Here is a 15,000-nt window from a genome sequence, read left to right on the forward strand (position 1 = left end):
CGTCTGCAACACTGACAACGGTGATTATGCTAGTGACAATAATGGAGGTGCATCGTTATTGACAATGTCCAAAGCGGCTCTCTTCACTTTGATTATCAGTTTTGTGATGTGCAAATGCGTTCAGCATTGATTTCAAGCTGTTTTATATTTATTGGTTGCATGTGAAGAAGTTAATTACAATAACATATTACTAATCTAGCCTTTAAAAATTGGTCACGGATTTATGATTTGTGTATTATTATTATTGATTGCTGAATTTGGCATGTTAATAATTATATTATGGTGGGTCGAAATTCTCTTAACTCTCACCCCATGTCGTTATTTAGAGTCATTGGTTCCCGGACACCAATATGATTTTGACAGGGAAAATCCTTGACAACTTGATATGGGTGCTCCCACACCCACAATAAATTGCACGCTTAAGACACACGAAACAATTTTGGAACAAAATGGAAGACTTCCAGAATGTTAAATAATGCAAGAATTTATTGCAAAGTGGGTCGTAGTAGTGGCCATTCAGTGCCATTAAACCGGAGTTTGTCCCGGTTTCTCTAGCGTGTAACGGACAACAGCAGTTGCTAGCTACCCTTTGGATAGACGCTAGTCTATCGCAAAATACTTTCCTCCAGTTATTACAGACCCAACTATTCAATCCCTGCAGTGTAGACAGAGAGGTCAGGAAAAAACCTCGACTTCAACAGGGATCGAAATATGTCCCTTTGCTTGTGAAATGACCACTCTCTAAATTCTAAATTGAGCTGTCAGGACCCTCTGTTGCAAGGGAGAAAAACAATAAATAATAAATGATAAAAAGATTAATTTTTGGTGTAAACAAAATAAAGCGGCCAAGAACAATATATCTTACGCCAAAAACCCTTCTATAATTATCTGTTCATGTGACTATTTGATAAATAATACGTGATGGCAGTTTACGCATACTCATGCAGTAACTGGAACTCTCTATAAGGGAAGCAATCCAGAATAATAAAAACATGTACATGTAGGATACAATCAAAGTGCAGGCGTATATTAGGCATCATCTGGATAGACTATAAGTCGAACTAAAAAGGTTTATTGCAGAGATGTTTCTATGAAAGAACCACAGAACTCCCTCCCATCTTAAGAATAGACCTGTAAATGAGCTCTATAAAAATTGACTGAAACTGAAACTCTTCGTATTTCGTCGTAGCGGTAAAATCCAAAGAATCAAAATGAAAGGTAAACAGCAAGCTCACTTGAGCAAAGCAATGGAGAAAACTAAATTGCGAGGGAATTAATTAGGCTACTTACCATTGTTCCTTGTAATTAGGTACCCAATCAGTGAAGAAACTTAGAAACGGTCAACCAGTTTGTTTACAACATGAGGTAATCGAGATGTGCTTGTAGCAATCATTTAACTTTCGATTTGAAGGTGTCTACAGAACGAACTTCCGGTGTTTCGAATTTTTCTTTCTCATACTTTTCCTGTCCTTTAAGTAAATGTGGTCAATTTTGGCTTAGACGAAACAGTGAAATTTATCGCTCGGCGGCTCAGTTAAAATTGGCTACGACAGGTTTCGAAAGTGAAAAAATAATTTCACGAAGGCTGTGTGAAAATACACTGGGGTGTGTTCAGACATGGCAATTCTAAAAAGCGTCGCTTAGCCTTGGCAATATATATCCATCATTAATATAAACGGCCCATGAGCTATGCGTGGGGCTGTGGAACATTCCTTTACAGTCAATCGACTACGATTCATGAATTCTTTCATTCTTAATTCATTTCTTTCTTCCCTTTTTAAAAATATTTGAATTTGACGAATTGACTGATTTCAGTTAATTGACTGAGAATTTACATGTCTATTAAGAAGGAAATTGTCTTGGATGACCACTTTTCTTGCAATGAGACAATGGCAACCCCCCGCATCCCCCCCCCCCCCCCAAAAAAAAACAAAAAAAAAAAAAGAAAAAAGAAAAAACAAAACAAAACAAAAAAACAAAAACAACAAAAAACAAAAACAAAAACAAACCCCAACCAAACAAACAAACCACCATGCAATGGACTTTAGAGGGAGGCAGAAGGAGAGGACGCAGTCAAAATGCTTGCTGGACAATATGAGTGGGCAAGATGGACAGTTGAACATTAATGAGGGAAACTGGGGAATGATCTGGAAGGAGAGTCCTTTAAAACAACATTTCTATCTCATGTTTCTTTTACTTATCACCTCGGTCAGGGAAATGAGTGAGAGAGCCTACTTAAGTATAAGTAACAAGCCTTGCCTCCCTTACAAAGTCAGTGACTATTCTGAAAGGCTATGTGGTCTTGTGGTATGACACTTGCTTTCGGACTGAGAGGTCCAGGGTTCGAGTTCTGAGTGGTGCATGTTTGAATCCTTGAAAAAGACTCTTTACTCACATTCTCTCACCATATTCAGGTGTAAAATGAGTATCTAGCTGTTGACATCGTCTGTCGGTAAAATATTTGTAATATTGCCTTACAGGCATCATGTCATGTATGGTCCTACTTGTGAAATGTTGCTGTTGGTTAGGACCCTTCGTAAAGCGCGTTTACTGTATATTGCTCAATATAAATGATCGAGTTTTTTTTTAAATCGAAAATATCTGTACTGTTCTTAATAACTCAGTTCCTTGAATTTCAAATAAATTGATTATTACTTTATATCAAAGACCAACCTGATATGAATTGGGGATCGCAAGACAAAGCTGCTTATTCTTAGAAATAACAGGAGAAAATAATGTAAAATGTGAACAAACCTAAAATTAGTCAGACACGGGTTTCCTCTAAAGGTAGAACAAAATTTAATACTTAGCAGAAGAGAAAAGCTTTCATGATGAAATAAATTATTTGCATCAGTGATAACAAAAACGAAATTAGTCGAACAATTTTTTTTGTTTGTTTGTTGCTTTAGGTCTCTTCCAACACAATTGAGGTTATATGAGAGACCGCTGAAACAAAAAAAAAAAAACAAGCAATCTAACAAAAATAGTACAAATGTAAATCAAAATCATAACCTAAAGATATCATAAGCTAAATTAAAAATAACCAAGAACAAACAGGCAGAAGATTTACAGAAAAAAAAATATTCCCTGTCAAAAATACAATCACAAACCAAAGAAGCAGGATAGGCTAGTAAAGAGAAGAAGAAACGACATCACTATCGGATCGTACACCCATGCGAACATCATAGGTATATGATTCAAGGGTGATGCTCCCATCCAACCATCCGCTAGTCGAACAATTCAGAATCAATGAGTAATGGAAGGCCTCTGATTCAATAGAGATTTATCTCAAACTTCCATATTAGTACGTACAATGTTCCGAATAATGTGGGTATTAAAAATGATAGCGATTACCGATTTACCTGTTGTGATGATTATCTTATAAATAGTAGGTACTACAAGATACAATTTAAAAATATTTAAAATAAGTTTCTCTTTAGATATAAAGTTTTCCAATTGTCATGGAAAGCATTTTTTGAGTTTTGAAAATTCATGGGTGCAAAGAAAATGAGAGCAAATCAATTTTTCAAGAAACTGGATAGATTTGGTTTTGTTTGCCAATTGATATATGAAAACGATCCAACTTTCACGTCATGTAACTAAAAAATCAAGAGGATTTATCATATTTGTGAAACATATTTTAACGCATAGTAACTAGAAAAATGAAAAATCTTGAATCAGCATGACGAAATAGCATATGCAAAGTGTTAAAAAAGCACCATGCAAATCACACCAACCAGTTGACAGTACTCCAAGAAATAGGTCTAATTTTTTTCAAACAATTTTTTCAAACGGTTTTTTTTTTTTGGGGGGGGGGGGGGGGGGGGGGGGGGGGGGGGGAAGGGGTGAAGTGAGAATATGGAAATACTCTGATTGCGTGCAAAATGTATAAAAGACAAAGTTTCTCGCAAAGTATTGCTGATACTGATAGAGGAAATATTATATCACAATCTAACGACAACTGGCCGAATATATGAAGAAAAAAACATCTAAAACTTTAGCTCGAGTCAATATTTCCTTTTAAAAAGTCAACATGATCAGCACAATATTCGAATCGGCAGCATACCATAATAATAAACCTCCTAAGAAACTCTGCCCTACCTTAAAGTCCTAACAACCAAATCACTTATGGAGAAGGAGTACTCTACAAGCTTAGTTATCGCAAAACAAAAAATATATCTCTTTATTCGCTTCCTTTCTCTTCTTGAATTTCAGTCATATCCAGATTATCATCTTTTTAGTCTACAGCCTTAACACCATTTTGATTCAGTCTTAATTCGCAGTAAGAATGATTATTTGCATTTTACATTTAAACTTCTACAATAGTAACCAACTCTTAGTCTTATTGTTCTTATACATTATATTGAAAGCATTAGAATCTTTAGCTTAGAAGTCTGTTGTTAGCAATATCCTAATCTCCAAATTATAACCATTGTGAGTTACTGTTTTTCCATAATGACACAATGGCAATGCTTCTTCCATTTTCTGACACATTTGGACGAACCCTCATGTGCAGTTTGGGTATTCATAAACTACCAGAAGGAGTGTATATCTATAGGATCGTTTTAAAAACAAAATCAGATCATCGGTAAGTCTACAAAATCTCTAACCAGGTAAGGATGAACTAAAACAATAACAACATAGCCACAATGAACTTAGCTGATGTCTAAGTTAGACCATCTCTCTTTTGTTTAGCAATAAATAGACAAGAAGAAACAAATCAAATTTGAAATAAAACACATTTGTAAATAACAAAAGAGAAAAATAGCATTAAAAAATACAAAACATTGACAAACAGGATCCATCAATATCCTCTGCGAGTAATGTATATTGTTTTACCTCACTACTCCATTATTAGTTCTCTTGCACAAAACACTTAACACCTCAGCGATGAAACGGACAATGCGGGTTCGTCATAAAATATTAAGTGATAACAACGGGCAGGCTCAGTAGCTCATTGAAACGGGGGGACATAGCAGGATGTACGCTTGTGATGACCTTGACATGTTGCTGGAAGTGCAGTAAGGGAAAGTCGGCTCAGACTGTCACCAGATGTCGTCATAATTGATCATCGATAAAGACCATCATTTTGAAGACGACGGTTTGTTTACAGTGAGGTGTTTAAGTTTGTTTACGATGTGAGGGATGAAGACGAGGTTCGCAAATGTACTTTGCCTGTGAGTTTCTTGATTTCATGAATGCATCTGTCGATAGGTTTATATTGTGCTACATTTCTACACTCTGCACCAACAACTCCAGAGGTTAAATAAGCGATTAAAACCATCAGACTTTATCCAAGTTAATGGCCAACAACAGATTTGGAACCAGTTCACAGAAATAGATGATGACATAAACAGTTTCATCCAATATAAAGTCAAACAAGCAACAATCACAAGCTTCTGCACCCCTCGACCCATACTAAAGGCGTAATTATGTTGCATAGTGTGGCAAAAAAGAAATTGTTTGTTTACCCTTAAAAAATCTTTTTTTAAATGGACCAATGGCAATTCTAATTCTATAACCTAGTGCATACCATTATGTATACATTTGGAAACTACGATGAAAAAGTTACTTTTATTGTAATATGAGCAAATGTAGTCATAACAAAAAAAATCGGAATATGCTTATAAGCACGCCCAGCTTGATTCCCGAGGACCGGCTTATAAACGGAGACGACTGTATTTATATTTCTACAAAAATGACGTCTTTTGTAATGTCTAGAATTATCTATAATCGTGCAATTCACATTCATATTTCTACAAAAATGACGTCTTTTGTAATGTCTAGAATTATCTATAATCGTGCAATTCACATAGTTTTAAAATTATATTCTCTCTAACATTAAATTCATTCCCTACCACCCCGTCATTGGTCCACTCATGCAAAAAAAAATTTGTACTGGTTCTTTAAAAAATCCTTGACACACGAGAAAACTTCTCCCTCCCCATTCACATTATATCAATAACTATAATTTTAAGAGAATACAAGTATATTTTATCTTACTTTGTTGATGAACGATTTGTTATTTTTTTAAACATGGACGAAACTTGCTGTTGGTGCTGATATTTCTCATTCTTTTGATGAGCGTTGGTATTGACAGCAGCCGACCCTAATGAAGATTTGGGAATATTAGCGGCCGTAATACTTGGAGTCTGCAATTTCCTCTTTGTGGCATCCATATCTCTTTTCAATCTCATTAACTGTCGGTTAATTTCGACTAATTCATCCATAACTATTTTCACTAATTGTCTCCCTTCCCCTCTCTTTCCATCCACATATTGTTGAGATTCCTTCTGTTTGCAATTGACCTCCTTATCCTCCATATTTGAAACGTCTTTGTTATGAGTAAGAGATTCAGTTCCTTGACAAAGTTGAGAATCTGTCACCATCATCATCAATATATCCATACAATCATCAGTATTTTGTTGGTAGGAATCTGAAGGACCCGTATTATCTACTCTTTCTGCACGAGTTGGGTGTGAATCTGAATTCGGTTTCATGTTCATAGCTTTAGTTGAGTGAATAAACATAGTCTCAGTGTCTTCATTGCTGGTACGTGAATTCATGTTTATCACTTTGTTCATAGCAGAGTCAGATTCAAAGGAATTTTCATTATTTTTTTCTGCGGCCATTGACGTGCCAAAAGTCTTTTTTGATGATGATGATAAAAACAAAGACATAGCTGCTGAAGGTTTGCATGTTTTGGCATTATCGTCATTTTTATGGTCAGTTTTGGTAGAATCTATGTTTATTTTTGAATTGTTTCCTGGTGTAGTTTTCATCGGTTTATCTTTCTCAATACAAAAAATCACATCGTTTTTAGTGGATGATGATATACTATCCGTGATTAAAGAGCAATATTTGGGTGATTCTTTGGTCCCTTTGTTACGAGTGATATCATTTTCATTGAAACTTTCTATTAAAGACGCTTTTTTATCAAGACCCTTGTTATCCCGAATAGGCTCCATATAAGATTTTGTTTTCGAAACACAATAATCTGATTTTGAGGTGTCAGCTACAGATTTAGATTTGGAAACTGTGCTACAATTCGAATCAAAGTTTTGGTTTGTATGTTCATAATTTTCGTTGCCTGCTAGAACAAAAGCATCATAGTTAATTTTTAATGATTTGTCAGAATCATCATAAAACTGGTCTTGGCCTCGATTCATTAAAGGCTGCATCACATGTTGTTTAACTGTTCCACTGTTTGAATTATTAAATAATGTCATGGCTGCGTTATCTGACTGGTGACCAGGCACATCGTCTTTATCATATTGTACTTTGTCAACTTCATGCATAGACTGATGTTCCTTATTCAAACTCATAACATTTTGACTTTCAATTGATTGACAAGTGTTCAACGTTATGACATGTGTTTTGCAGTTGAGCCCATGGTCTTTTCCTGCCTTTTCACCTGATCTTGCTTCATGGTCAGCATTTCTTTGATTCATAAAACCATATTCATTCTTGTCAAAATTTACCCCTGTCTCCCATTGTGTAGTGTTATGAAAAAACCCTTTGCCTATTATGACATTGCTTCCTTTGCTCATGTCTTTCTTAGGATCATCGTTTTCAGTGTGAGCGTTATTCACAAATCCTGTTTTATTGTATTTAGATGTACCAGCAGCCGTGATTAATGCGTTTTCACCCGTATGACCTGAATTGGCTCCTTCCAAATTCTTACGCTTAGGGCTTTCAATATTGAGTATCAGTGGTACTTCATCTGCGACATCAGTGATTCTTGATTCAATATCTATTTTACACAGTGCAGCAATATTTGAAGCTTCAGCAGTTACACAATCGGATGCGCTGAGTGAATTTTTACCCTCCAAATTCTCAGAATCAAAATAAATTTTGCTGTTATTATTATTATTATCATTATTATTATTATTATTATTATTATTATTATTATTATTATATTATTATTATTATTATTATTATTATTATCATCATTATTATTATTATTATTATTATTATTATTATTATTATTATTATTATTATTATTATCGTCGTATTTTTTATTATTATTATTGTCACTATCATCATCATCTTTTTTATTATAAACATTTGTAGCATCAATATCTTTTTTCTGACAGGAAGAGTTGAAAAGAACATCATTGCTTAATTGATCAGGACCTAAAGTCTGTAAAACACATGTCTTACTAGGACTGTGTTTAGATGAAGAGGATGAGAGAATTTTACAATCTTGTGTGGCACCGGTAAAGGAAGAACTCATTCCATCTCCATGTGATGGTGTATTTTGGCAAGAACTTTCTTGTGATAAAACCAAAGTCTTGGTTGTTGCTTGAGATGCTGTTGTATTGGGAAGCAAAATGATGTTATGATTATCGTTCTTGTCAGCATCAATTTGATCTGAGACACTAAACTCCTGAGTACAATTTACAACTGGTGTACTGACAGTGTCTGGCATTTTGGTGAAAGAGAATCCAAGTACTTCCTTGTTGCATACTTTGTCTATGAATTGTGGATTCATTACATTATCCGAAGGGGGAGAAAATATGATGCTTTCTCTATCTAAATGATGAGCTGTGCCCCCTGTATCTTGAGTAATTTTACTGATACTACTTCCAAAAAGTGATGAAACAGCAGTTGATTTGTTTTCGGGGGAGGCTTTGTCACTTTCGTTCAAGTCGGTAGCAGAACAAAAGCTGTTTGTTTCATTATAGTTAACTTCAGAATTGACACATGAAGGAGTATCTTGATTTTGATATTCTCTAATCATCTTTGTTGTGTTCGGGAGAGATGATGTTTTAAGAAATAATTCAGAATATGTCAAGCTGTCGTTGTTTCTAATGTCTGCATTAGAGACATGGAAAAATTCAGTAGAACTATTAGTGATGTGACGATGGGTCACAGTTTGTCCTCCATTGTTTTCTCCACCATCTCCGATGCTCTTTTTCTCCGCTCTTTCTTCAGCTTCATCATTTCTTTTGAAAGGCGGTTGGAATACAGGTTGTAGTCTTTGAGATAATGCCATTTTATTTTCCGTCTTAGTATTATACATGGAATTGTTAAAACAATTAGAAATGTTTGTATTATTAGATGGAATATCATTCTTTAGAGTTTCCTCTCTATTTTCAACAATGGTATCATTCATATTACAAACACTTGCAGGAATTTCTGTCTGATCATATCTATTTTCGTCTTGAAGTATTCTATCTCCACTCAATCGCAATCTGCAGTATTCAAAGTTTGACAATTGGTCAAAGACTTTCACAGGTTCTTTACCATCTCCTTTGTAAACAGTTTTAATGTTTTCCTCAGTCTGAGTTTTCCCCTTACAAGAAAACAATATGATATCGTCATCGACAGAGGGGATCTTTAGTATATTTAAAGAATCAGAGTCATCGTCTTCAGTATCTATAACCTCACTAAGCATCATATCTCTAGCTCTTTGGACATTATCATCGTCTTCCTTGGTTAATGAATCCACCAAATTTCCATCTTTTGTTTCAAATTTATGTAGTTTTCCCCCAACGCCATCTGAAATATTATTATAAGTTTCACTATTACAACTCTTATAACAGATTGATGGTCTTATTCCTAACTTACCAGCCTCATCATATTTCATTGAAAATAATTCATTTGAGCCATCCTCTTCAAAATGATTTCGAGAGAGACCATTTTTCCTGTTGGTGCATTCAACATTTTTTACTATAGATTCATTTTCAGCGCCATTGTCATCAGTGTCTAAGCTCTGTGTTGGAGGCTGGGTGTCACAGTCTAGACTGTTGATAGGAACGTGAACAGCTGAGGTTCTGTCGATAAAGAATTAAGAAAAAAGAAGAAAAATGCAGCTGAATTATTTAACCCCACTCTTCATATTATATAGTTCTAAACGACTACTTATCTATGAAATCATTCTATTGTCAAATATCAACCATTGCATTAGTCTTGTATCAAACAAATGTTTGAGCTCATATTTTAAAAGCATTATTTGGGAGACGAAGTGTGGCCGAGTGATTAAGGCATTGCAGTGTGATTCGGAAGGTTCTAGCCCCGCTTCAGGCACTTCCGCTTTTTTTTTCTTGGGCAAGATTCTTAACCCCCAATTTGCAACACGGGTGGGTCCTGTCGACATCAGACATCCTGTTTGATGGATTATCTATATTCCTTCATATAATGCCTAGACGACGGGATCTAATAGTGGCGTTGCGAAAGGGCTAATTTTTAAATTGTTTATTTTAAACGGAAGGTAAAATATATTAGCTTATATGTAAGGCTGACTCTAGCTGAAAAGAAATAAACACATTAGAATTCTTCAATTCTCTCTTTTTAAAAAATATAATTTATTTTCAAGGTAAAATACATAATCTAGCCCTTTATCTATTCTACATCTAGCCTTGTTTTCAATTACATATCTTAAAAGGCTTTAAAGTAAGATGAATACAGCAACAACAACAATAATAGTAGCAGATTAAATCACATACTGTTCTATTTTTTCGTTAGAATCGTCACTTGTTGATCTTGTTTTCCTTTTATGAGTAGGTGGACACACTCTTTTTTCGTCTGTTTGTTCTAAAAAGCCTGCATTGTAGAACAAAAATGCTGTTAACAATGATTTACCATCAAGAATGAAATAAATAGTAATTGAACAAAGTTTGATGACAGCGGTATCCAGCGAAAAGCTTCGTTCCACTCTGGTCAAAATAAAACAGAAATATATAACAGCCTGTTGTGATTGTGACTACTGTTATGTGTATTTTTGTTTGCTTGTTAGCTATTTCCTGTTTCCTTTAACCTCATTATGAGATAATAAACAAGAAGTTGGGAGTGGCATATTATAGAAATGAAAAAAAATCAATATAACCTAGTGTCTGAAAAAAAAAAGAACATGAAAGAGCTGATCCCAAGCACATAACAAATTTGAATTAATTTCATTATCTATTGCTAATATCATGGTCTGGGTTGGTTGGCCCAATTTTGTACTGAATGAGTGAGTCGACAAGGCCAAAATACAATCAATCGCAACGCACAGCAATGGAAAATATCTTTATACAATCTACAAATCATATCAGGCATATCAATCCACTACTTCATATTATATACGTTTTGTGTAAATCACAATTCACTTCTGGCATATCAATCCATTACTTTATAACAGCTATGTGTAATTGATCATCATATTTATCACTTTGTATAACATATGCTTTTGGAATTTCGAAGCATTTTGATTTTGTTTTGCTTGTTTTTTAAACGTTTTACGGCGATTGCGACACATTTAGGTAAATTCAGCACCAGTAAAAAGGAAGAATAATATGGGAAAGTGAAAAAAAACCCCATAGAATTACAAATAAATGTACCCAATAAAAAGAAAGATAAGGGGACTGGTTCAAATAGGAAACAGATGTGAATTCCAAGAGTACAATATCAGTGTACTTAGTTTGAGATCACCTAAAAGTCTAATCCAGACACAAGCACATGATTCCACCACGACGAATACGCTAGATGTTTACAGAAATTATCCAAAAAGAAATCAACTAACATTACATAACGGAGAGACGATTTACAAGGTAAAAAGTTATCTCTCAAAACGAATATTAAACATTTGACTATTTCCCTCTAAGCTAAGGACTTCGACAGGTGCCAAGATAAAACCAAGCAATCCCATTCCAAGGCAAAGACAGAAAGCAACTCGGAAAACAGATTTAAGGGGATAGAAGACACGGCAAGTGACCTCCTGCACCCCCCTTCCCGCCACCCCCACCTACGGGAGCATTTTGAATCTGCATACATGTTTTCATGTACATATACATGGGTGTATACTTGTAGGTGCCCACAGATATAAACTGAGTATGAGCAGACACAACAACATATGTTCTGCAAGAGTGATATTACCTAAAACAATTTAATTGAAATGAATACGTTGACACAAGAAAGGTCTCCAGAAGATTCTTGAAAATTACATCTCAGCTCAAGGACCAAACTGAAGGAGGAGGCAAGCTCCAAACAGTTAACTAATTTTGTAAAACAATCTATCATCACAGTATTTTGCCAACACAATTTAAGGTTTTTATAACAGTTTAAGAACTGGCGATCTCAACACTCTTGTTGGCTTTTTTCGCAGCATATGCTTGGTCAGTTCCGTCAAAGCATTAAAAAACAAGTGCAATTTTGTGTTCATTTCCAGCTTTAACTAGAATGTGAAGCATTTCAATGATGAGGTCAAATTTTGAACTTTTTATCATCAACACGGCTGCAATATACTGAAATCTCTTTTATGACATTTGAAAAGCCTACAAATAAAGAGTTGCAATTATAAAACAATGGTCGCTAAAACAAATTGAGTGTGAAACTAATTTGTAGAAAGACATTCGAAGGCTGAAGACTCATTAAATTTACCTTTCCAACAGGTAGGCTATGAAAAACTTATATTAAAGAATAATCTAAGAAATTACAGTTAAAGAAAGAGAATGGCCTTGAAAGAAGCAATACATAGGAATAGGAATGAACTCGCTTGTAATTAGTAAATCATAAACCAAGAGGTAAAGACAGTACACATATAGAACAGACAAAAAGAGATTCAGGACAATGAGAACCATTTATGGGATCCTTGTGATAACCAATACCGTTCAAATTCACTTTGGTGGATCGAACTGTCAGGAACACAAATTTATAATTTCTCAAAACTTAAAAAAACATCGAATTTACCTTTTCTTTTTCTTTTGTTTTGTCTCTTTGAAGTTGGCATTCTTTTGTTGAGAGTGGCTAGTTGTTTATATAGTGATCCGTCGACTTTAAGGTTGAAAATCTTTTACTGACAGCATAAAGGCCTATATTTTGAAATAAAATGAAAACGGTGAGATAAAATAATCATAAAAATCAAAACAAACAGAGATGTCATAATTTTGTGTTTTGTGTGAGTGTGTATGTGTTTGTATGTACGTAAGTGTATGTTATTTTTATGTGAAAATAACTCACAGTAAACATTTGACATTTATCCCTTTCACATAATTCTCTTCTTGTGTCAGCATTACAGTCACTTAAAACGGTCAATGTAACGTTTTCTACACAAGTCTGACACCAGCACCTATCGTATTATTCAATGGTAACCAAAGAAAAGTGCATAAACGGTCTGACATATCAAGACAGACGCCTGTAAATTGAGGGACAGTCGTCGGGTAAACAGATTGCGTTTTCTCTATTTTTGTCTTATGTATGTCAGACACGTGTCTAATGTGGAATCCAACATGTATTTTACCTACAAAAAAGATTTTGTAAACTTGTGTAAGGCAAACAGTAAGACAAATTTTAAAAAACAAAAAAAAAAAAAAAAAAAACAAAAACAAAAAACAAAAAAACAAAAAACAAAACAATAACAACAACAATAACAAAAAACACCAGAGTAAGATAGACAGCCAATCAATGGTGAGGCATTGACTGGCTAATTTCTTAAATATTCTCAGGACAAATATTGTCTGCTCTTCAGCACGCATAACATAACAGACTGATACATTAGTTTAATAAGAGCGGAGCAGTTTAACAAGATGAGCAAGGTGGACAGGGAGATTAACATTTGTTAACTGATGATTATCTTTTAAATTGATTTTTTCTCTCTTTTTTTGTGGTGTTTTTGCCTTAATCAGTATCAAGATGGCACATCACGCAATTTACGAATTGATTTGTTTGATGACAACAGATCAATTTCACAAAATGAATAATGAGTAAGGTTGACAGGGATCAAGTGTGGGTGAGGACATCACACCTTGCCATAATACAATGGTCAATTAGCGCAAATGGGTTAATTGCATTCATGTCATATCAAAACTTTAAAAATATTGAAATTGTTATTCTGATCCTTTACAAAATATTGATATGAATATCCAGGCTACTAAAAAAGAAAGAATAACTGTTCCAGACCAAAATTCTAAATAATTCTTCAAGAGCTGAGAGAAGAAGGCCAAAATGCTAAGGATGGCAACTCAGAAGATAAAGCCGATACATTAAAGACAATGCCAGCTTGAATACCGCCACACATTGCCAACATGTATTTTTCTCATTCTGGCCAGAAAATGTTTGCCTCATTATATAATCAAAAGATTAATTTGGCTCTACCTTGACAAAAGATCTTAAAACTGAAACTGCAAAAAGTTTTACGTTTAAAACTTTGTACAGTTACAGCCGTTCCAAATTTTGACATAAATATAGTTAGTTTGTGGCCAAATGAAAACAATGCTGAATTGTCAATGTATAACAAAACAACACTTACGTCGGTGAAACACATTTCGTCTGTTGAAAGTTCCATACTTCGCTTAACAGCGATCGTGATTAACATCGACTAAAAATGTTAAATCCTGTTGCAAGCCCCCCCCCCCCCCCCAAGAAACAAAAAAAATAAAAAATAAAATAAAATAAAAAACAAACAAACAAACAAACAAAAAACAAAACAAAACAAACAAACAAAAGAACCCCAAACAAAACAATTATCACAAAACATAACAAAACTTCTTATTTAAAAAAGGCTAATAGGCAGTCTAAATCCTGTTACCAACTGCATGCTTTCCTAAATGTTTTGTCTTGATATGGTTGTCTAAATTTTAGTTTTGGTAGAATGGGAGAATCCAAGCAACGAACATTTGTTACCTTCCAAACTAAATTATATTGCATTTCTTCATGGCGTTCTCTTATCTAGGTTATCAGGATTGAAGGATGTCTCACTATAGTTGGAATACAGCCTGTTCCACAACCACCTGTGAATATCGATTTTGACAATGTACATTTATTTTTTTTCATGAGGATACATGGATAGTAAATATAATCTCAGTGAATTTACAACATCAAAATGAAGCAAATACTAAAGAATAAGTCATTTTGTTCATGTCCAGCAAACAAAGCATGCGTTAAAAAATATCAGAGAATATAATTAAAAGTAGACGTGAACTGAGAGTAAAGAAGATCGAAAAACTTTTCACGAGTGTTCATCATTGTTTGTGGCCATGCAATAATTGTCAAACAAGCAATAGGTTGGTGTGCAACGCA

The 15,000-nt window shown here is 34.4% G+C and overlaps 2 protein-coding genes across 3 annotated transcripts in view; one reads left to right on the top strand and one right to left on the bottom strand.

The window, feature by feature from the left end:
- The window catches only part of LOC144979614 (DBH-like monooxygenase protein 1 homolog), a 38,446-nt gene extending 37,562 nt beyond the window's left edge, over nt 1-884 (top strand). For both annotated transcript variants that reach the window (XM_078926410.1, XM_078926411.1), the window contains exon 15: nt 1-884. This exon is cut by the window's left edge and continues 62 nt beyond it. In XM_078926410.1, the coding sequence (XP_078782536.1) occupies nt 1-130 (130 nt within the window). In that variant the 3' untranslated portion in view covers nt 131-884.
- Nucleotides 885-1,930: 1,046 nt separating this feature from the next.
- Nucleotides 1,931-15,000, bottom strand: part of LOC144979615 (uncharacterized) — a 14,045-nt gene continuing 975 nt past the window's right edge. Inside the window, exons 2-6 of the mRNA XM_078926413.1 lie at nt 14,605-14,711; nt 12,673-12,794; nt 10,452-10,548; nt 9,574-9,779; nt 1,931-2,946 (exon numbers count right to left, since the gene is read on the bottom strand). Coding sequence (XP_078782539.1) covers nt 2,906-2,946; nt 9,574-9,779; nt 10,452-10,548; nt 12,673-12,712 — 384 coding nt within the window. The 5' untranslated portion in view covers nt 12,713-12,794; nt 14,605-14,711 and the 3' untranslated portion in view covers nt 1,931-2,905. The remainder of the gene's footprint in view (nt 2,947-9,573; nt 9,780-10,451; nt 10,549-12,672; nt 12,795-14,604; nt 14,712-15,000) is intronic.

Source organism: Berghia stephanieae, chromosome 9, assembly GCF_034508935.2.
Source record: "Berghia stephanieae isolate SIO BIC M18660-M18661 chromosome 9, UCSD_Bste_1.3, whole genome shotgun sequence".
In the NCBI taxonomy this organism is placed as follows: domain Eukaryota; kingdom Metazoa; phylum Mollusca; class Gastropoda; order Nudibranchia; family Aeolidiidae; genus Berghia; species Berghia stephanieae.